The sequence below is a fragment of the Medicago sativa genome, chromosome 3 (assembly GCF_051527215.1).
Source record: "Medicago sativa cultivar Bolivia chromosome 3, Bolivia_mono, whole genome shotgun sequence".
NCBI lineage: Eukaryota > Viridiplantae > Streptophyta > Magnoliopsida > Fabales > Fabaceae > Medicago > Medicago sativa.
The window spans coordinates 69,471,590-69,495,378 of NC_140751.1; the positions used below are offsets into that span (position 1 = coordinate 69,471,590).

The 23,789-nt window shown below is 32.0% G+C and overlaps 3 protein-coding genes and 1 long non-coding RNA gene across 4 annotated transcripts; 3 read left to right on the top strand and 1 right to left on the bottom strand.

Moving 5' to 3' along the window:
- Positions 1–3,150: 3,150 nt before the first annotated feature.
- On the top strand, positions 3,151–4,134 carry LOC146939631 (putative F-box/LRR-repeat protein 23). The gene is made up of 2 exons (XM_085749795.1): positions 3,151–3,471; positions 3,622–4,134. The coding sequence occupies exons 1-2, from the start codon at positions 3,151–3,153 to the stop codon at positions 4,132–4,134; spliced, it is 834 nt and encodes a 277-aa protein (XP_085605921.1).
- A 963-nt stretch (positions 4,135–5,097) lies between these two features.
- Positions 5,098–8,674, bottom strand: LOC146939632 (uncharacterized). Its single transcript, XR_015031739.1, has 6 exons — positions 7,861–8,674; positions 7,092–7,181; positions 6,682–6,744; positions 6,292–6,443; positions 5,763–5,840; positions 5,098–5,477 (listed from the first exon to the last, which is right to left on the bottom strand). It is a non-coding gene; the product is annotated as an uncharacterized LOC146939632 (long non-coding RNA).
- A 6,345-nt stretch (positions 8,675–15,019) lies between these two features.
- On the top strand, positions 15,020–17,001 carry LOC146939633 (putative F-box/LRR-repeat protein 9). The gene is made up of 2 exons (XM_085757942.1): positions 15,020–15,449; positions 16,227–17,001. The coding sequence occupies exons 1-2, from the start codon at positions 15,089–15,091 to the stop codon at positions 16,775–16,777; spliced, it is 912 nt and encodes a 303-aa protein (XP_085614068.1). The 5' UTR covers positions 15,020–15,088; the 3' UTR covers positions 16,778–17,001.
- A 762-nt stretch (positions 17,002–17,763) lies between these two features.
- On the top strand, positions 17,764–18,678 carry LOC146939634 (F-box protein SKIP19-like). The gene is made up of 2 exons (XM_085749796.1): positions 17,764–17,791; positions 18,278–18,678. Exons 1-2 carry the CDS (start codon positions 17,764–17,766, stop codon positions 18,676–18,678), a joined length of 429 nt encoding a protein of 142 aa, XP_085605922.1.
- Positions 18,679–23,789: the final 5,111 nt, after the last annotated feature.

The window sequence follows — 23,789 nt, forward strand, 5'->3', positions numbered from 1 at the left end:
GAAATCCAAGCAACATTAATTATACATATATTTGTCTCATTCCAAAAAAGAATAAACCGAAGGTGTCAGGTGAATTTCGACCCATTTCTCTCTACAATGTCATTTTAAAAATAATTACAAACACAATTGCGAATAGGTTGAAATTGATTCTTCCGGATATCATTGGAAAATTCCAAAGTACTTTTGTGCCGGGACCTTTAATTATTGATAATGACTTACTAGCATTTGAATCTTTTCATTATATGAGCAAAAAAAAAAATGAATAGGCAAGAAGGGGTGTGTGGCGTTAAAGCTAGATATGTCAAAAGCATACGACCGTATCGAGTGGAATTTTTTGATTAAGGTGCTTCAGTCTATGAGTTTTTCTCAGAAATGGCAGAACTTGATTTTCAATTGTATTTCCACTGTTTCTTTCTCTGTTTTGTTGAATGGTAGTCCTTATCAGAAGTTTTATCCTCAACGAGGCCTCCGTCAAGGGGACCCTTTATCTCCTTACCTATTTATCTTATGTGCTTAGGTTTTTTTCTGGGCTTCTAAATAAGGCACAAGCATAAAAGAGCCTTCATAGAATTCAAATTGTCAGAGGAGCTCCAAAAATTAATAATTTAATTTTTGCAAATGACAACCTCATTTTCTGTAGAGATTCTTTTCAGGATTCTCAAACCATTCAAGAAATTGATAATACTTACCAATCTGCTTCTGGTCAACTTATTAATTCGGACAAATCTAAAATCTCTTTTAGCCGAAATGTACCTGATGATCGTAAAATCTTGTTCAAAGGTTAGGTGCAAATTAAGGCTCTTGAGTGTCATTCAAAGTATCTAGGACTGCCTACTTTTGTTGGTAGGTCTAAGAAACAGGTTTCAATTTTGTCCAAGATAGGGTGTGGAAGAAGCTGAAAGGTTGGAAAGAAAAATTTCTATCAACTGCCGGGAGAAAAGTTTTGATTAAATCAGTGGTTCAAGCTATTCCTAGGTATGAAATGAAAATCTCTTTGTTTATGATGTTTCTCTAAGAAACTTGTCTAAGTCCTTTAGGATTTAGTTGTTGGCACTTTGGTGCTTTTTCTTGTAATCAATTTCCTATCAATAAAATTCATCCTTCCACTTACTCAAATTTATTCCACTTATCACTAATCCTAACTTAACTTTGTCTAACTTAATTTAAGCTTTACGTGTATTTTATAATGTCAGCATTTATGCTTCATTTATTATTATTTAGTACTCCCTCCGGTCCTTAATATAAGAAAATTTTCAAAAAAAGTTTTGGTCCTATTTATAAGCAAATGTCACAACTTTTAAGGATAGTTATTGCTTAAAAGACTTTTTTTACCCCTCATTTAATGTTTGTCTTTTTAATATTAGTTGATGTATTTAATGTTTCACAATATTCTATAAGGGTATATTTGTAAAAATGTTTAAAAAGTTACAACAATTAATGCTGACATTGGTTTTGATGTTTGTTGGTTTTTCTTCTTATATGTTTAAGTATTTTCATTTTGAGAACTAGTTAATATAATTATCTACTAATTATGGATGATTTTTTTTGAGAGATACTAATTATGGATGATATAAAACACTTAAATATTACCAAAGAAGATGGAAATTATGAGGAAAGTATTTTAATTGATCCCATTTTATTTCAAAAATTACAAAAGGAAGATCTAGACTTAACTAAAGATGCTAATATGAAATGCAAAGAAAAAATCGGTGGAATAATGAAAAGATTCAATCAAAAGGGAACATTATATACTATGGAAAATTAATTTGCGAGACACCTACGGACATTGCGGATGCTCAAGGACATACATATATTCAGCTATTAAATAAGAAGAAACTTATGGGGTTAAAAAGAACTATAAAGAAAGAAGAACATAGGAATAAGAGGAAATTAGAAAATGAGTGTAAGCAAAACTAAAGGTATAATAACCTTAGAACTTATAGATATAATAAATAACACTAGAGATATAATAAAAATATTATACAATAAATTAGATTATAATATTAAAATAGGAAATGATGATGAAATAGACAGGACCTCAATACACCTTTTAGAATATGAAAATAAATTAAAACTATATGAAAATTTGTTAAAAATTATAAAAGAATTTAATTCCGTCACTGATCGTTTGCGACGAGGAAATTAGAGACAGATTTACTAAATCCGTCAATAAAATTCGTCACTATTTCAATGTATTTTAGTAGTGAAACCTTTGAAAATGTGTGTTTATGTGGTGCAGACCACCGGTCAAAAACACTGACTTGGTTGAAATTATATAATTCAAACTTATCCCATAGATTTTTGAATTATATAATTTGAAATTATTCGATATTGGGTGAAAATGAGAGGAACTTCAAATTTATGTAGGAAGAGGAAAGTTTCGGATTATATAATCAAAAAATGTTCAGAACAAGATTTTTTCTGTGGTCCACAATATACCGACAATTTATGTGGTCCAGGACGCTCATATACCTCTATGAATAAGTGTCCCTGTTTTCGAATGAAAGAAATGAAGAAGATAAAAAATAGAGAAGATTCTAACTAGTTTTTAAGATACCGTAAAAATTAAAAAATAAAATCCTTAACTACACTTAGCATTACCCTTAGTTTTACTCACTCAAAATTCTTCAGTTTCCAAAATATGTTTACCTTCAATTTCCAAAATACCCGTTGCTGTATTTTTCAAAATGGCTAGGTGTCTTTATTATTACGTAGTTTTTTTTTTTTTTTTTTTGAAGAAAGGTGTCTTTATTATTAGTGTTTATCAAGGTGCACGCTTGATAGTAATAATTATCATCATTTTCCAATATTGATGGGAAACTAGTACGTGCATTTCACTCTCAAAACGTTTGGTTTTTTCACTTTATTAATTATAAAAGGGAAATGTTAACTTGTGCCCTTCAGGCATAAGTTAAGAAACCAAATGTAGAAGGTTTTTCTTGGAACTTGTGCATTCAATGTCTTAAAAGTTGCAAAAGTTATACTTTCAATATAAAATTTATTTTTAATTTCCATTTTAAGCTTCTTAACTTGTGTCCTTAGTTAACATGACCCATTATAAAAAGGTTACAATGCGGGAATCAAATAATATGATCTCGTTTCACTTGCAATAATATAGCGTTGTCTTCTATTCCAGCAACCGAAGTGGAAATGGAAAGCACAACTGATCAGCCAAATTGGCTAGAACTTCCAAGAGATATCACAGCAAACATCCTTCAAAGGCTTACTACCATTGAAATAGTCACTAGTGCATGTCAAGTCTGTCCTTTATGGTGGAATATCTGCAAAGACCCTCTTATGTGGCGCACTGTTCACATGACCAAGCTCCGCCATTCAAGTTACAACCACGGCAATAATTTGGTCAAAATTTGTCATTATGCAGTTGCGCGAAGTTGTGGTCAGCTTGAAGACATTGAAATAGAGTATTTTGGAACTGACGATCTCCTTGCATTCATAGCAGATTGGTATTTAGTTTCAAGTGTTATGATTTATTTTATGACAATAATGTCTAGATGCTTTTTGTTTTTAACAATCGATGTCACGTTTCCTAGATAACAATAATGTATGCATATATTTCTACTGTCAAGCATTTGCTAATAGTTTTTAATTTAAAATTTACAGCGCTGGTATGCTACGCTACGTTGCCTGGGGCTTGTAGATTGTGGCGGACTCTCAGATAAACGATTTAGTGAAGCTGTAAAGAAACTTCCACTATTAGAGAAGCTTGACATTTCATTTAGCAACAACTTATCTAAAGATTCAATAGAAGTTGTTGGCCGACATTGCCCTCTTTTGAAATCACTAAAATATGGCGGGATCGTTGTTGATAACAAGGGGAACGATGTGTCATTTGCTATTGCAAAAACAATGCCCGGGTTACATCATCTTAAAATTTCTGGAGATATGCCCACTGATGACGGACTTCTTGCCATTCTTGATGGATGTCCTCGACTAGAGTCTCTTGACCTAAGAGGATGCTGTTGTTTTTCTTTTGGCGAAAGTTTGGAGGAAAAGTGTCGTGAACAGATTAAGGATTTTAGACTTCCTTTGCAAATTTCTTCTGCCTCTAATTGGGACATTCTGAGTGAAAATTCCAGTTTGTCTAGCTATCTGGACTGTTATTTTAATGCTTAGTGGTAATGATGTTGAAAAACCCTAGTATCCAAGTGAAAATTCGGATGGTGATCCTTGAAAAGTCCGAAATGTTTTAAGGGAATTTTTTTAGAGTCATCGGAAGCTTTAGCTAAACACTACCTTAGAATCATGTACTCATGCATAGTTGGCATTCTTCAGTAATCAAATGAATTATCTATCTTTTAATTGCTAAAATTATTCTGATTTTTGGTGGTTTTTGATTCTGTAGTCTATATATATATATATATTCTGATTGTGCATATTAGCTTCACATTATTTAGCCCATGACCGTCTTAAAAAAAATTGTGACTGATACATACACCGACCTATTTTTAAAAGCGGGACTCACATCCTATCCTATCCTATAAATGACAAATTCAAATAAGTCCAATAGTCCATGTTAATGGAGGAAGGTTTGCAAACCAAAATTTAGGGGGGGGAGTTAAAGATGTGAGGTTGATGAATTTGAGTCGTCTAGCAAAAGGCGATGGAGGTTGATCCAAGATGGCACTACAAGAATTTTGGTTATTACTGGTGGAAATAATCCCCCAGTAATGCAAAAAATCCCTCAGTAATACGCATTACTGGCGGATTCGAGTCCCTCAGTAATATGAGCGTCAAAAATGTTACTGGCGGAATTTTCCCTCAGTAATGGAGTGGGAGTTCTGACAAAGCATTACTGAGGGATTATTCCGCCAGTAATTACTGACGGAACAATTCCGTCAGTAATTACTGACGGAATAATCCCTCAGTAATGCTTTGTCAAAACCACCTTTCCATTACTGAGGGAAAATTCCGCCAGTAATGTTTATACTGATTTGAATTACTGACGGAAATTTCCGCCAGTAATGTACTTCCCCCTTTTTTTTATTCCTTTCCACTTTTTAATTTTAATTAAAGAAATAAAATTTATTAAACTCAAATAAATTAATGAAATACAATTTTAATTTAATAAGACACAAATTAATTAAACGACATATATCATCATAATATTCGTACAATCCATAAATCATTTTCATACAAAACCATAAATATATCAATAATATTTGTAGTCTAAAAACTAAATTAATAAACTAAGTATCATAATATTTGTACAAAACCATAAATACAATTTTAAGGTCCTCAGCTGCTAACAACAAACAGCAGTAGGCACTCAACAAAATGTCAGGAAAAATCAAACAAACAGCAACAGCAGCCGATCCAAAAACATCTAAACAGTCCCTAAACAATCAACTAACACTGTTATAAATTAGCCAAAGCCAGAAAATTCAGTAGCAACTGCAGAGGACCTTCAGACCGCGACAGCCTAAACAACACCGATCAAAATCCACCAACAGAAATACCTTCATGGCATGAACAACAATGTTATCCTTCATGGCATATCAAAACCAAATTAAAGTTGCAAGGATGCTTTGATCATCACAAGGGAAAAACAATTGGAATTTATTTTTCAAATTATATGATCCAAAAGTAAAATGTTCTGACAAGTGACAACAATGAAAATGGATTGAAAAGCTTTTACCGGGTATTCACTAGCAAGGTCAGGTTTGTATAAATCATAAAACTTAGAATGTTACCCTCAAAAGAAGTATGTGGACATACTATTTTATAAGCCAGTGATGACTAACCTGGTTCCCAAGAGAAGGAATTACTTGATGAATAATCCATTGAGAATCAATTACACCAATTCTTTCATGTGCTGGCTGCTAAAAATAGGAAAAAATGGATTCATTCAAATAAAAGATTAAACCAATTTTCATGTTCTAAGAATATTTCATTTGATTGATGAGAATGTAACCCTGTTAAGTATGGATCATCAAAACAATAATCCTGCTTGTTGAATTCATTCATACTCCCTCCGTTTCTTTTTATAAGCAAATTTTACTTTTTAGGTTCATTCAATTAATGATGTATGTGGTTCATAATATGGACCACATACATCATTAATTGAATGAATCTAAAAAGTAAAATTTGCTTATAAAAAGAAACGGAGGGAGTATTAAATACCTAGGTAGTGACTAAATGCACTAATCTATATTCACTATATACGCTCTTTTAAGACATTAATTTAAGCTCTGTTAAAAACCAAAAATAAGCAGAAAACCAATTATGCAGCAGAAACATAATTCATGCTTGAATTCTTATCATATGTCTAACCTTTCTCTTCCGTAGCTAGCTCCCATGTATCTTTTATCTACAACAAACTCAGCTTAATAAACAGCCCAGGTTGCACCCATGCCCACCACATATGTCTAACCTTTCTCTTCCTTTGATGCAAGATAAATGTAACTAATTGTAAAAACAAGCCTCTGAAATGCAATCAATCTCCCATAATATAAGCCAAGCCATAACAAGTTACTTCTTTAATGAGGATAAGGCAGAATATACAATAAATTATATTTCTCTAGTTTCAATTAGAAATATACAATAACAAGTTACGTTGAATCAAACGTGCACTAGGCAGTTTAAATTGAAATTGCAGAAGAGTAATCACGAAAAAGCAACCCTGTTTAATCTTATTTCATAAAAAACACGATAAGTACGGACCTTAATTGAATGAAAAATGCCAAAAGCATCAGTAAGAAGAACATCAACATTAGAAGCCTGATCCTGCATACAAAGAAGGTAAGGAACGAGGAGTGAGGACTGTAACAGAACATAATACCACATAACAACCCAAAAGCCACACCAATATACAACTTGTCTTTACAATCAAAGAGAAAATTAGGATACACATAAGCTGAAAGACATAAGGAGATTATGAAAATTAGGGTACACTCTGCATAAGCTGAAAAACATATTATAAGGACTGCTCCATTAAAATAAACTGTCTAGAGGAGTTTATGTAAATAATATGAGTAGCTTATAAACATATCATAAGCCATTTACATGAGCTCTCACGAACACTTGACGTATCCCTCTGAGCACAAAGAGTAAAGTAGAAACTAGATAATTACCTTGATAAGAACCAAACTTCCAACTGAGTAGTATATGTCAAGCAGATTACTTGCGTCATTGACGGTGGCTTTAAGTCTTGAGGCAATATCCTTCACAAAAACAAATAAATAACACTGACATCAGTTTTCAGCAAACTAAGCAACGACACAAAACAATTATATAAATGCACATCTTAAATTAACTTAACTCCGACAAGCATGAAGCCTAAAATCCGTCATGCCATGACTATAGGCAAACCATCATCAACTTAACAAGGTGGGCTTCTAATACTTTAAAACATCAATTAGATCAAAACAAACTTATGAACACCGTTCTTTAAAGTGAAGGTAATACTTCAATTAAAATAGAAGGCCAAACATCGAACTCTGATTATCAACCCATAAGCCCCAAAATATCTTTTGACCTTTTTCTATTGTCAAACAAACATGCCTAAAGAAGACATATATTCCCAATCCAAAATTTACATGTCTGTAGCTAAATCTATATCTCAAGAACATCTCTTCACAACAACTCACATCTTCAAATTCAAAAGAATATAGTTTCAATCTTATATCAACCTAACCTATGATTTTTAAACATATAATAGGATAAAATAAGGCTCAAACAACAACTAAGTCTATTATATATGCACTAAGACCTTACTCGGAAGCTTAAGCCATCAATTTAACAAAAACAACATGCCTAATTAGTGTATTTAATCAAAAATCCGAAAATAAATATAAAATTTCTAAAATATAATTTAGAAAAGAGGAAGAAGATAGAACTCACCAAGAAGAAGAAAAAATTGATTAAAATGTTAGTGGGACATGTTTCCGATGCTGTGGAGATGAGCTCCGGCGTGGTGGTCTTCGGTGAATATGCTCAGATCAAGAAATAAGTTTAGGGGTTTTGTTGCTAACATCATGAGGAAGAAGATGGTGAGTTTGGTTTTCCCAAAGGCAGCTCACGGTGGCCGGAAAACAGAGAAGTGTGAGGTCTCAAAAATTAAACTTCTCCAATCAATAAAATAAATTGAGGGCTATTGTAGAGGAAGAGGAGATGATCACAAAAATGGCGTTTTCTTGCCTATAGGAGGTCGAATGATGGGAGAACAGTGGCTAGAGAAAGCTAGGTGGTGGTGCCCATGGAGAAGAAAGAAAAAAAAATACAGAAATGAGAGAAGAGGAAGTAAGTACGTGAGAGAGGGAGGGGAAATGAGAGAGGGAGCAAGTGACCATTACTGGCGGATTTGGTTTCAATACTGGCGGATTGTTGCTTTAATTACTGGCGGACTGTATGCGTTATTGACGGATTCGTAAATAACAACATTACTAGCGGATCTTTTGAATTACTGGCGGATTATATAATTCCGTTATACCATTACTAACGGATTATCTCCCTCAGTAAAGCAAAGACATATGTGTTTACATTATTGGCGGATTATATCCCTCAGTAATAATTCGTAGGTTCTTTATTGAAAATACTGACGGATTTATCCGTCAGTAATGTAACTCACTAAATTATTGTGGGATTTTTCCGTCAGTAACTTTATTGAGGGTTTTTTGGATGTTACTGAAGGTTTATTCCGCCAGTAATTACTGAGGGCCTAAATCCCCCAGTAATGCAATTTTGTATTGGTTAGTAGATTGGGGAATTCTTGTAGTGTGGTAATCAACTTTGGAAGAAGGTTTTGGTAGACAAATACGGGTCTAGGACAGGAGGTTTGGTGGATATGGTGGAAGTGTCAGTGGTCACAACATACATCTAGGTGAGGTGGAAGGAGTTGATGTCTTTAGAGGAGGTGGGGGGCTCAAATTGGTTCAAACAAAGGGCAGCGAGAAAATTGGGAAAATGAAGGAAAGCTAGTTTTTTGAATGATAATTGGGTGGGAAATTCACCTCTTCATGTGATGTTTCCACACCTTACTCCATCTCAAACCAAAAAGAAGCAACCGTGTGAGATATTTGCTTGAGGAGTGATGGTATTGTGCTTCGAACCTAACGTGGCGTAGGTGCCCTTTTAATTGGGAGCGAGATTTAATTACAACCTTGACGGGTGTGAGTGCAAGCGCTGGAGGTGGAGAAGAGGAAGATGTTTGGTGGTGGCAACCCGATGATGGAGGAGTTTTCACTATGAGCTCGTGCTTTAAGGTGTTGGAGGGTTTATTGAACATAGAAGAGGAGTTGAATAGGTTGGAGAAGGTGGTGTATGAATATCTTTGGAAAAGTCCATCCTCCTCCAAAGTAGTGGTTTTCTCTTGGACTTTACTATTAGACCCAATTTCAACTCGAAAAATTGCGTGATGCGTGATAGGCGAAAGGAATTTGGAATTCACCTTTTTTAACATTGTGTGGAGCTGTCAAAGGTTTGGCTTTATAATATGATGTGGCTTGATGTTAGGAGATGAGGTGGAAGGAGATGGTGGAGTGACCAATTGTTTGTGTTGTCATGCGCCCATGCAATTGATAAGGGAGTGACCAATTGTTGTTTTGTATATTTGCTTTTTGTGTCCTTTGTACAATTTGTGTAAGGCACATGTGATTAATAAGCATGCTGATTTCAAAAAAAAAAAAAAAAAAAAAAAAAGTGGGCGCTGAATATATGAATTGCACTTTTTTGTTCTAACCAATAATGCTGATGACAAGTCCATCACCTGATTAGAATATTGTTTGGATAATTAGACAACGCTTTTCTTTTATTCTAGGATCTTGCTAACCAATGCCCTTAGAACAATGGTTAAGGACTTAAGGTAATCAAAATTAGTAACTTTACATTGGAAACAACAATTTGTAAAATTTTTACAAATTTACTTGACCATTTTTTATCATTTTCCAACACAAAATTTCTATTTTTGTTCCTTTATCCAATGCTCCAAAGGCACTCTTTAGCATTTCCCTTTATTCAAACATACAATACTTCTCTTGTCAAAAATAAGATTTAGGTTAACGCTTCTATTATGTTTAACATACAATACTTCTCTTGTCAAAAATAAGATTTAGGTTAACGCTTCTATTATGTTTTTTTGAAGAAACTAAATTAGCCCACTTAAATTGACACTGGAGAGAATCGAATCTGAGACCTCGAGGAGGAGCATACTCCCAGGTCCCAAGCCAATACCACCAGGACAACTCAAGTGGGATCTTTAACGCTTTTATTATTATATATAACTGAATAACAATTATTTGATTTCATACCAAACTCAATTCTAATTCCAATCATAAACTTTCATGGTCGATGAAATAATTTGTTCCATTCTAAACGTACCCAGACTTTATTTCTACTCCTTCTTACCCATTTTATAAGAGTACTTTACAAAAAATGCAGCTATTAAGAAAAGTTGTTAGAGTAATAAAGCTGTCTCAAATGTGTGTGACTATCATTAAATTACCCTTAGTTAAAAATACATTTAATGTTAATTTTCCATATACCAAGACAAATTGATAGTATGTCCTTGTGAGCTTAGCTTAATTGGTATGGACAATGCATAATATATGCAATGTCCGGGGTTCAAACCCTGACCACCAAAAAAAAAAAAAAAGACAAATTGATATTTGAAAAAAGAGTAATAAGTGCATTTATGAGTTTGTATGTGATCCTATATTTATGGACAAGACTTTTTTATTTTTTATTTTTTTGTAAATAGTATTATAATTAGGGATGGAGGAGTAGTCAATATTATACTTCTTTAAAACACTCCATATTTTAATAAAGAAAAATTTCATTTTTTTGTAAATAGTATTATAATTAGGGATGGAGGAGTAGTCAATATTATACTTCTTTAAGACACTCCATATTTTAATAAAGAAAAATGTTAACGAGTGTCCTTGAGTATTCTTTATGGGTTTAAGTGGTAAGTTTTAATGAAAAATTTTGTACTCCCTGCATTATAAATTGAAATGTTTGACTCTTTAAAGAATAATTTCTTAATTTGTAATTTTTAAAGAGTATATCAGAGACACTATAGTTAACAAGACCCTTTAATAAATATGAGATTAACATCTAGTATCGTATACCTATGACGCAAAGGTAGAAACTATGACTTTCTATAACTAGATTTGTGAAGAGGAAATCTCATTTTTTTTTTCCTTCTATTTTGACTATTTCAAAAACTTTGTAATGCCCCGGATTTTTATACTGGATTGTTACAACTTTCTTTTCAACATTTGAAATGATTGTTTTTCTTTTAACAACTACTCCCTTCGTCCCTATATGTAAGTACCCATTTGACTAAAAATTTGTCCCTAAATATAAACCCCTTTTCAAATTACTAGATGCATTTATTATTTTTTCTTAAACGTATCCCTAATTAATATACTACTAACTTGTCTTGAAATATGAAAAATCAAATTTAATACTCATACAAACAAAGAACAATTTTGTAATATTAACACAAAATAGACACATTAATTATACTAACAATTTTTCATAAGAAATGTGAAAAAAGCAAAAAGAGCTTACATATAGGACGCAGGGAGTATATGTTTAACCATCCACAAGATAAAAGAACAAAATATGAATTTTATTCTTATTCGTGTCCATCTATTTAATAGACATATATTATCTTTAACTTTGAAGTTAATGATTATATCATTTTTCATTATACTTACAACCATGATATATCCTATATTTTATCCATTTTTCATCATGGTTGCAAAATTGTGCTGCGAGAAAATTATATGTCTCACAATAACTGTCTTTTTAGTATTTTTTTTCCTTTTCTCAAAATAATTGTCACTTTAGAACATCAATGCAACATTTATTATTTTTTCCCATTATTATACCCTTATTTATTGAATTTCATCCAACTTAACTACTCCACTAACTACAATTAATAAGAGTATTTTAGTAAATGATATTAATTTTATTATTGAAAGCAACATAATCAATCATTTCCTTAATAATCATTCACAAACCTTAAACAACTATAATTTAGAGACGGAGGGGGTATTATATTGTGTCTTTCATTGTTTTTTAATTGTGAATTTAAGATTTTTAATTTGTTTTTTTATTTGTTAATAGCAAACTCTGAGACAAATATACATGAAAAAGAAATAAACTAAGTTTAGTTGAAAAGGTGCGTGTGACACATATTCTTCCAAACCTACACGTCACACATACACACACACGATGTCTTCTTCTTTGACTCATGCTAAGAAACCGAAACTTGAGATCAGAAACACTAACCCTAATTGGCTTGAACTTCCCAAAGATGTAACATCAAACATTCTCCAAAGGCTTGGCGCTGTTGAAATTCTCAAACGCACGCAATGTATGTCCTTATTGGTGGAACATTTGCAAATCATTAGATGCATTTTTTTATATACTCCCTCCGGTCTCAAATGTAAGCAACTTTTCACTTTTTAGGTTCATTTAATAAATGTTGTATGTGGTCCATATTATAGACCACATACATCATTTATTGAAATCTAAAAAGTGAAAAGTTGCTTACATTTGAGACCGGAGAGAGAGTATATAACTTTTAATTAACACTAGTAACTTACTTCCTCCGGTCTCAAATATACTCCCTCCGGTCACTATTATAAGAAAAAGTGGACTTTTTAGGTTCATTCAATAAAGGATGTATATGGTCTATATAGAGACTACATACATCATTTATTGAATAAATCAAAAAAGTGAACTTTTGCTTATAATAGTGACCGGAGGGAGTAAGAAAAAGTATAGTAAAATGAACCTATTAAATGCCACAATTACAAGTTTACCTTTATTAAACCCACCTCATTAATGTCTTTACTACTCCAAGACAAGGGTAAAATTAGAAAAATATCACTTTTTATAATGACTTAAATGTGGTCAATCCACTTTCTTAATATATGTGCATTTTTTTTTTGTTTCTTACATTTGAGACCGGAGGGAGTACATTGAAATATAAAAAGTCAAATTAAACAATGCCAACTTAATAAAATTCACACACAAACTTACACGTTAAGAATGCCAACAACTTTTCTTAATAGGTGAGTGAAATTAATCAAAGATGTTTATAATAAAGCACAGATTGAGTGAAAAGTTCTTGGTCACTAAAAGCTTTCCCCAAACCACCGCCCCCAAAAAAACTTTGTTCCTTAATCCAAACCCTTTTGCCACCATATCGCCGCCATGTAACCGAGGTAGTGGGTGATGCGAACAGCCTCGTCACAGCTGCGTCATCACCACGCCCATCTGGGGTCGGTTTATAAACCCGTTTATGGTGGTTTCCTTTCGTGTTGCCGCTACCTTTGGTGGTTTGCTTCACTGCTATGTCTTTTATTTTCAACCCAGAGAAGTTCGACACCGTATCTCTTGCGGTGGTTGCTGGTACGTCAAAGGGTTCTGTTGGGCTCGAAAGGGCTGATTATGCTTGTTGTGAATTGTCGCAGGGGCTGTTGGTACGTGAATCTTTGTCTGTGTTGGCGGTCGTTTCAGACACCATCCCTCAAAAAGATAAGCTCATGCTTGTCTCTGATTAATTGGTTCGTTCAATTCAGTATTGTTGAGTAGACGTGTCATATTAGACATTTTCCTCTCCGGCGATCAAGCTTCAGCTCAGATTCCCAACCTACCGTCGTCGTCATCCTTAAGGTTGTCGTCGTTCTTCAAGGTCTGATAAGGGACGCGCTGTTGTGTTGATCCAGATGTTTCCGGACGGTGGTTGCGATTATGGTCTTAAGTTTCTAGTATTCTTCCCCGCGCCGTGTTGACGGTTGGTCCATTCACCGCGGTTTAGACCTCTACTTAAGAGGCTGTTTTGATCCATTTGTGTTGTTTTTAATTTTCATATTACCCGTTTGGGTAGACCTCCATTTTATGGATAAACTGGTCAGGTTTATGTCCCCCAGTTTTGTATTATGTATTTTTTTCCCTTTTTTAAATAATATATTTATGAGCATTTGGCGGAAGATTAGAGTTGGGTATTAGGGAGGTGTATTGGATTGGGATTTCAAGATATTTTAAAAGACTTTTTTATGGTAATAAAATCTTGTGGTATTCAATCAAGATTTTTATGAAATATAACTAAATCTTGTGGAATTCACTTAAGACAATCAAGTTTTTTTTTTTTCCAAGACAATAAAATATGTTGGTATTCAATCAAGATTTCTTAGGACTTATAAAATGTCTATTGATATTAAAAAATATAGAGATTTGGTCGGATTCTCTAGTGTAGAGATTTTGAGAGACTTTTTAGTTGAAATGCACTCACTCAACAATCTCATACAAAAACATAAGACTTTTTCACATTCATAAGGATTGTTTTCCGTCGTTGCCACCAATTTTTTCCGTTCAACACTATACTAGATTTTTCAATCTTCTCTTTCTTTCCAATTTTTTATTTTTCTCATTGTCAATTTTAGCCTGGCATTGGTTCTTTAAAAAAACAAAAAGACTAATTTTTTTTTTGTTAAAGAAGTGATTTTGGTATTTTATTGCACATTTTCTTTTTATGCATACTCATTCAACGTGTTCTTTTTAATTTTATTTTTACGTGATGTATATTTCTAATTGTACATTTTATTATAAGAACTTCATTAGTTATTGTTAATTTTACAACCAGTAAATAAAACCTTCTTTTTTTCATTCACAAGTTTGTTGAATATGGCAAAATAAAGGTCTATAATAAAACAATAATTATGAATTCTTTATTCATACAAAATGAAGAACGGGATGACAATATAGACACTAGTTTTAAAAATCTTATACTATGAAATCTTAAAAGTCTCTAGTATGAATGCATTAAAATCCAAATTGAAAAATCTAGATTGTAAAATGTCTTTTAAAAAAAGTCTTTTAAAATTTCATAGAGTCATTACAATCCTATAAAGTCTTTTAAAATCTTCAAGACTTTTTCAATCAAAATAGTCTCTTATAATCTCAATCCAATACACCCCTAGAATGAGAGAATAATTGGGTGGTGAAAAAATTGTGAGGACCCATTGTGGTCTTTACTCTTACAAAAACGAGCTAAAGTTCAATAGAAAACAAACTCTTCCCCCCGCAGTTTCAACTTCAAAACACACAAGACAAGATGTCTTCTTTGTGTCTGGCTAAGAAACCAAAACTTGAAAGCACAACAGTAAACCCTAACTGGCTTGAACTTCCCAGAGATGTTACATCAAACATTCTCCAAAGGCTCGGTGCTGTCGAAATTCTCACGAAGGCACGCTATGTGTGTCCTTATTGGTGGAACATTTGCAAAGATCCTTTCATGTGGCACAAGATTCACATGGGAACATCGCATCTCTACTTTGAATTTTCAAACCGTGGGACTCCAGATCTTGATCGTTTGGTCAATCTTTGTCAATATGCTGTTGACCTAAGTTCTGGTCATTTAGAAAAGATTGATATTTATAGATTTGGTACTGATGATCTTCTCAAATACATTGCTGTAGGTAAATACCCATTTTATTTTCCTATTTTCTCATTTTAGGGGTTTTGTTTCTGATTAATTAATAGGTAATAATTAACATCAATAGAATATGGAATGAAAACCCTATGTTTTCAACTAATTTTTGTTCCTTTTTCAAGTTTTAATTTTTATTCTTCTGCTACAATCTTAAATTGGCCACTATGTTTCAATTTTTATTTTTCTGCTCCAACTTTTGAAATAACGCTCCTTTCAAAATCAATCGTCCATCTAAGTTGGCTAGGGTTGTAAAGTTGACTAGTGGAGTGATAAGGGTGGTCTCAGATTCGATTCTCACATCCAACAAATACAAACAAGTTAAAGATTAACATACTAACAAAGTTAGTGTTGATTATTATGCATAATTTGTTTGCTACTTTAATATGCATTTTACCATATTCAATTTTTATTTTGTTTAAGTCATTGGAAAGGTTATGATTTTTGCTCCATTTCTGTGTTTTCGTTAGTTGTTAATAGCTTGGCCATGGTCTCTACTATGAATAGTGTGTAGATCCTATTAACTGAATCCTAAGATCTAGATTTCAATCAAACATTGGGGGATCTTTTTAGTTTCTTTGATTCTTCCTAATTATATACTGGTCAAGTTGTATATATGAATTGAGTTTTCCTTGCATTCTTATTTTTAATCTAAACGCTTCTTTGCCTTTTTGGATGTGTTTGTGATTTTATGTATTTGGTGTTGTGTATTTTATGAATGAATCATATTTTTTAAGGTTTCTTTTTTATCATATAATTTCTTACAGGGCAAGTAACTTAAGGAGCATACACCTTGATTCATGCATTAGAATTTCCGATGAAGGATGGTGTGAAGTTGCAAAGAAGTTTCCACTATTAGAGGAGTTTGTCATTTCATATGGCTTCCAATCTAAGAAATCTCTTGAAGTTAATGGCCTAAATTGCCCTCTTTTGAAATCACTAACATTTAATGTGAGTGGAGGCTTCATCCAATGTGATGATGAGGCGTTTATTATTGCAAAAACAATGCATGGGCTACGCCATCTTGATATTCATGGAAACCCCCTTACCGATGTTGGGTTGCTTGCTATTTTTGATGGATGTCCTCTTCTTGAATCTCTTAACATTGTAGGATGTTCTAATTTAGAATTCAGTGGAAGCCTGTGGAAAAGGTTGCATAATCAGATCATAGATTTAAAAATTAGGGAGTACTATTCAGATTTTGAACTAGAGTTTGCATATGAAGATTCAAGTGGTAATTCTTATTGGGAAATTGTTGAGAAGATTCGTGATGAGGATGAAGATGAGGATGATGTTGACGATTCTGATGCTTAATTTGGAGTCAAATCAAAGACTTAAGTAATGATGAAGTTGTTATTATCTGGTTTTTTGGCAGGTCTTTCATTTTCAAGTGAAAATTCAGATGTTTTTTGTTATCCTTGACAGCGGTCTTTTATCTTTATGCAATGTAAATGTGCTTTATTTTCTCAGGAACCTTTTATGCACACTTGGTTGTTATGCTTTATTTTGGTCAATGGTTTATTGTCATACTTTATTAATCTTGTAGTTTATCTGTTAATTTATTTGCTTAATGATTCTGGAAGTGATGTTTTATTTCGTTTCTCTTTGAAAAAGTCTAATCTTTAGTGTTACCAAAATTTCCAAATGAAACTAAGGTAGATGGTCTAATCTTCTTATTTATACGCTTTGCTCACCTAGATAATCCTCTGTAAATCAAAAGTAATTTACTTGTTTGAGAAATTGTGCAGGAAGTAAGGAAAACTATTAAAAGTTTGAGATAAGTTCATTTTTTCTATTAAGTTCTGGCATGGAATTTCAGACTTCCATTGGATCTTATTAGATAGGAACCTGCAGATATTGACCTCTGGTATCTTTCCAAATTTCATCTTTTTTGTCTTCTATTTAGTTGTTTTCTTATTAGATCAATATATGTTTCTAAGTTTCAAATCTTACATAGGTCAGTTACCATTGTCATGAGTTGATATATTGTATTGAAAGTGAATTATTGTCATTAGATTTGGTTAAATGATACAATAGTTTTCTTTTATCTCCTCATACTCAATGCTTGTCTAATTCTCTCTTATAGCTTTTTGACTTTATTGTTTAATATTGCTATAGATGTGGTGACATTTTTGCTTTCTAAATAATCAATGCTCCACTTGTGTAGCTCCATCAACTTGACAAAATATACAAGGTTTTAGGTAATTATTTTGCTTTTTCCCTATTGGGGAAATTTCTTTTGCCACTAAAATAATTTTGTCATGAAAACAATGGATCTGTTTATTTTTTGGCTGCAAACAATGGCATTGCCTCATCCAAACCCCCAAGGTACATATCAACTCCATCTCTGCCTCCACAAAGAAAACAACACCAAAAACCACAAAAACAAGAAGAGACCAAGAGACAGCAGAGCCAGAAGGACAAAAACCACCAGAGATACCGACGAAACCTAGGCCCCATTCAAACTCCCAAGGCACATATCAAATCCATCTCTGCCTCCACACCTAACACTATCGGTGTCAACACAGAATTGGCTCCACCTTCCACTCATAAAAAGAAGGCTTAAATGTGTGTTTGGTCCTTACACTTTCATCCAATTTTGGCATTGGTCCCTGCGCTTTTTTTTGTTTGGTATTGGTCCCTGCAGTTTGTAAAACTTTTGGTTTTAGTCCTTCTGTTAAGTCTCACTTAAAAAAAAAAAAACTAACGGTGTGCCACGTGGACCAATCATGACACGCCACGTGGCACACTAAAAGACAAAAACTTTTTAATTATTATTTTATTCATTATTTTTTTACTTAAAAATATCATTAGAGGAGCTTGAGATTTCTTCTAACGGTCAATTGTCTAATGATTCTCTTGAAGTTGTTGGCCGATACTGCCCTGGTTTGAAATCACTAAAATGTAGTGGGTTTGGTTTGGACGACACAGGGGAAGATGAGTACTCGTTCGCTATTGACAAAACAATGCCTAGATTACTTCATCTTAAAATTTCTGGAGAAATGCCCAGTGATGATTGTATTCTTGCTATTCTTGATGGATGTCCTCTTCTTGAGTCTTTTGACTTGGGAGGATGTTATAGTTGTTATTGTAGCGAAAGTTTGGTGAAAAGGTGTCGTGAACAAATTAAATTTTTTGTTCATCCATCAGATGATGAGTACTATTCGTCAGACTATACTTCTGATTGTGATATTGGAAGTGAATATTCAAATTGAGCTGGTTATGGTGAGGAATGTGATTTCTATATTATAATGATGTCCATAATCGATTTCTTCGTATTTGTTCATCTCCTAGTATCGAAGTAAAGATTAGGATGGTGATCCTTAAGTCATCGGAAGCCTTAGGGTGTGTTTAATTTGGATGGAGGGTTTAGGAGGGGAAGAGAGGGGAGGGTTTACTTTTCATTTTTGAATTACGGACACTACGAGTTAACATATTAACATGATAAACGATCATATGATACTTCAATCACACTTACTTTATTTTAGAAAAACATGTTATATAGTCCGTAATTTAAAAAAGAAAATTGAACCCTCCCCTCCCTTCCCCTCCTAAACCCTCAATCCAAACACACCCTTACTAAATGTTTTCTTCTTTAGGAGTATGCTTATTTTCCTTCAGAATTTTGTACTCTTGTGGTTTGCTTGGCATGCTTTAATTAATTATTGGATTATCTATATATTAATTGTTGAATTACTCCTGATTTAATTTATGTTTTAGTCTTTATAGTCTGATTAATGTACAATATAAAATGATTTCACATCTTGACCAAAAAAAAAAAAAAAATGCTTTTACAGAAGTCATACCATCAAAATTTTCTATATTCATATCTTAACAGTGAAGTTTTTATATTCAGCTCAAACATTTTAAATGACTGCTAATTACAACTATACAATATTAAACTCCCTTTTATCCTTAAAAAAAATTATACTCCTCTTTAAGGAAAAAAAACTATACAATATACTGTATAAATTTTCTCTATTAATGATTTAGCCAAGAACACTTGAGAACGTAATTGACGCTATAAAGTATATTTTTTGGTGGCTTTGAATTCTCGATATGGTCAAATTATTATTTTGCATTTTCTTTGAATCGATTTTTACTTAGTTTTTACTATATTCTTACATCATGATCTCATCGATTTATATTTCATTTTTATCTGTGTTATCTTTCTGTTTATTCATTCAACAATCTGATATAGATGCCTTGACATTTGATCTGTTTTGGTTGTTGGTTGCCTTTGGCTGAGAAGTATTTACTTTGAAAGGTTTTTCTCATCAATTTCTCTACTAATATTGTAATCCAAATATGATTTTTTTTTTCCAGAGGATAATGCAAATTAGATATGAATTAGGCTTTTTCTTGTCTACTACATTTATTTTTTTGACAAATTGTCTACTACATTTATAATGATTTTTCAAGAGTCTACTACATTTATAATGATTTTTCAAGACCTTGTCAAAGGCCCGTGCTTGATAGCTATCGAACAGAGGTCGAAATCATGTGAAGGTTCAAGTACAATTAGTCCAGAGTTATTTTTTTTACCCTAATAAATCCGAAGTTCGGCACGTTGATAACTAAAGTTTGACCAATAATTATCCTCAACGGAATTGAACATGGGTTCCTCTTGTTGGATTAATTATTTAATTAATCAATTATGGATTGACATGTTAGAATTTCTTCTAATATTTGGTGGGCTACAATCAATTGTTGGTTTTGGTTTTAATAAAAACGGACTGATGTTGTGATCCATTTGATGATGCTTAGGCCCTAATAAAAGTGATCAATTAATAATGGGCTTTTGGGCACTTAATCTGATTTGTGTAGAAACATAGTGTAGGCCCAAACGTTAGGCCCATGATGGGTGGTGCCTAGGGTTGCACGGTTATAAATAGAAAGGGTAGGTCCCCTTTGCCATCACTCTGACTATTCTGCTCATTAGTGGTTTGCCCCATTGAAAACCCTAAGTTTGGAGCATGTGAAAGGCAAAGAAAGACTTTGTCTTCAATCTCGGCAAATCCGGTCACCATGGTTTCCAAGTAAGTGTGTTCTAATTTCATATAATAACTCGATCTTGATAATTAAATTGTTTACATGTGGTATCAGAGCCTAATATTATATGATTTAGAACCCTAATTCCAAATTTTATCTTTCGGTTGTGATATTTAATTTGGGTTTTTCGGCAAACATAAGGTTAATTTATATTTCCTTTCTACCGTGAAATTTCTTCGGTTCGGTTTTGTTTTCCGGAGAATGATCATGTCATTTTCGGTTCATATATGTATCGCACCTAATCAATTTTCGGAGATTGATCTTTCTTTCTTATTTTTTATGCTGCATGCTGCGATTTTTTAATTTTATATATGGGATGCCGTTTGATCTCAAATTCCATGTGAATTAATGTTGATTTTTTTTTTTACTGCTTTTGAGCGGTGCACTTCATATATTCAAATCTTGTTTCAATAAAGTTTTTTTATATTTTTTTTTTTTTGACAGAAAGAAGCTTATAGCTTTTTATTATTTATCAAAGTAGAAATACAATGTGGAATGTTAAGATGAAAGTGGAGACTAGTGTGGTGTAGTGCTTATAAAGTTTTTTTATATAATTATTACATATATGGATCGATGCATGGTTGTTGCATATTATTCAAAGCTTTTTCTCTGATAGTTAGTTGATTTGGTCACGAAAGGAGTGAAAACAATTATTCATACAAAGAAAGAATTTTTTTTTTTTTCAATGTTTATGCAAATAACCTTTTCGGTTGATATATTTGCTCCACTTTCTTTGTATTCGAGACTTGTTGATTGAAATTGTTTGGTATGTGTAATACATAAACTTTTTTTTTTCTCGATAAATTATTGATCAAAATCACATTAATTGTGTTTTGTTTGAAACTGTTTTGATATTTTTGTGGATATTGGTTTACTTTATAAAAGTGACTGGAAAAGAGATTTTTTTTTTTCATCGTAGATTTCAATTCAAGTTCCTAAAGTGCATATGGATATCGATTAATTTTTGAGTCATTTGTTTTTAAAGATTTAGAATTAAATCCTTTTTATTTAGGATCATTTTTCTTTTAATATCGATGTCATATCTTGGAATTTGATATTCTTTTCACCTTAGTATTTTTTTGGGCTGATATATTTATATATATGGTCTGTATTTCATGGTGAATTTGCATATTTGTTTAAAAGGTTCAACTTTATTTTCAAGAATTTGCATACAATCTGAAGCTTTGAATTAAAAGATTTGTTTGTTAGTATTCAAATCATTGAAATTATTTTAATTTTCAAAATCATATGGCTGATAGGAAAATTAAATATTTCCTATTGTATGTGCTTGACCTTTGATTATTCGACAAAATATATTCAATCAAAATAATTACTTGAACAAATGTTATGATTGCTATCTTTGTGGAATTATGATAAATTTTCTTAATTTATATGAATGATAGTTTGTGTTTAATAATTGTTTGCTCAATTATTATATTATTTTTATATGTGCCGTTTATGTATTAATACGTGTGAAATTGGTAAATTGATCCAATTTTGTGTGACTCTTTGTGTTAAGTTTATGGATAGTTTCGTTTATGCATGGCTATCATTTGTACTCTATTAAAATGAAGTGGATTTGAGATTTGGTTTATTCATAGGTTGAATTGTTTTATGACTATGTTTATCATGATTGAATTACAATTGCATGTGTGGATATCCAAAAACAATTTTGAGTAGTCATGTTCAAATTAAAATCATGTATTTTTGTGCTACTCTTTTTGATGTTGTATTTGTCACTGCAAATTGATTTTACATTTGTTTTTTGTTGCCACAAGGTTTGCGTTTTTTGAAACAAATTTCACGTATTGTGATTCATTGTGTATGTGCATCTAATGTGTATAAATATTGGCATGATTATTATATGAATATTCCATCATGCATAATTTTATTTTATCTCAAATCCGGAAGGAAACACCATGATTAATATTTTATGGATCAAATTTTGCATTTTCAAAAGGATTTGATTTGATTTTGGTGGATTGATTTGTTTTTAAAATTGAGTAATTTGATTGGAAATAATTTCCAAACATTGTTTTCACATTTTTTATTTATGGGAATAAATTTTATTTTGTGAAATATGTAAAAAAAAAAAAAATTTGTGAGATATATATTCCCAAGGATGAGTCTAAAATATTATTTGTGAAATTCTCTTTTATAAGAAGTGAATTATTCTATTAAAGTGTTGTATTTGTGAAATTATTTACACTCAATTTTATCAATCATAGCACCAAATATCAATGTATATGATTTTACAATTATTAAATTATATGTTGCCTTGTTCTTATTTGAATGCTCAGTTGTGGAATATCATAAAAGATAATTTTCGAGCAATTCTGAAGGCAATCAAAAACTGTTATCCTTGTATTTTATTGATGTATTATGATAGTCTTTCTTTTGCTATATTGGTTTGTTGTTGAATTATGAACCAATTGAGATGACAATATGCCAAATTGTGCGGAATTTTCTCTAAGTCATCGAAGCTTAATGACTCTACATACAAGGAGAATTCATTACACTTTTTGAGGTTAGTCATGGTTTAGTTAATTTAAATTCCTTTTATTGAATTTGATTACACTTTGATTACACTTGTTCCCTTATTATATAAGGGATGTGGATATCTTATTGGTGTAATATTAATTGACATGACCATTGTGTGATAGAGAATATAGTTGAATATTTGTTTAAATATTTTAAAGTCTTGGATTGAAAATCTAACTATCATTCTCTATCAAGTGGGAGAATCTTACATGTCAATTATATATAAATGAGAAACAAACATCCTTTGTTGATGAATACTCTTTTGTTTATTATGGAGACTTACATTGAGGATATTATAGTTTTTTCTTAAATATTTTTTTATGACTATTTTGTCTTTTATCCTCAATGGTGGTGAAATTTAAGTCTCACATATTTCCGCTGCGTTGGTAATTGATTTAAATATTTACTTGTTGATGAGATTATGAGTTTAGTGGTAATAGTTACTCTTCCAAAAGATAGCACATGATTACATGTTGATTTTCTTTTATGTGCTTTTAACGTACTTTTCTACCGCATTGTATCAAACAAAATTATGATGAATGCAAATTGAGACGATATTGACCAGTTTAGATGCATTTAAATAATGCATATTTTTTTCTATGTCGTATTTTGACAAGAGTTGTTGATTCCTATGCAAAAAGAATTTCTTGCGTTAATATAGGTAGTTACCACCAAAGTGGGACCACCTTTATTGATTGATTGATGAAATTTATTTTTGTAGCTTGAGGAATGT

Coding starts and splice junctions, on each gene's coding strand:
- LOC146939631 (XM_085749795.1), top strand. CDS start 3,151: ATGGAAAGCACAACTGATCAGCCAAATTGGCTAGAACTTCCAAGAGAT. Junction 3,472..3,621: donor TCATAGCAGATTGGTATTTA/GTTTCAAGTGTT, acceptor TAAAATTTACAG/CGCTGGTATGCTACGCTACG.
- LOC146939633 (XM_085757942.1), top strand. CDS start 15,089: ATGTCTTCTTTGTGTCTGGCTAAGAAACCAAAACTTGAAAGCACAACA. Junction 15,450..16,226: donor TCTTCTCAAATACATTGCTG/TAGGTAAATACC, acceptor ATATAATTTCTT/ACAGGGCAAGTAACTTAAGG.
- LOC146939634 (XM_085749796.1), top strand. CDS start 17,764: ATGGCATTGCCTCATCCAAACCCCCAAG. Junction 17,792..18,277: donor GCCTCATCCAAACCCCCAAG/GTACATATCAAC, acceptor AAATATCATTAG/AGGAGCTTGAGATTTCTTCT.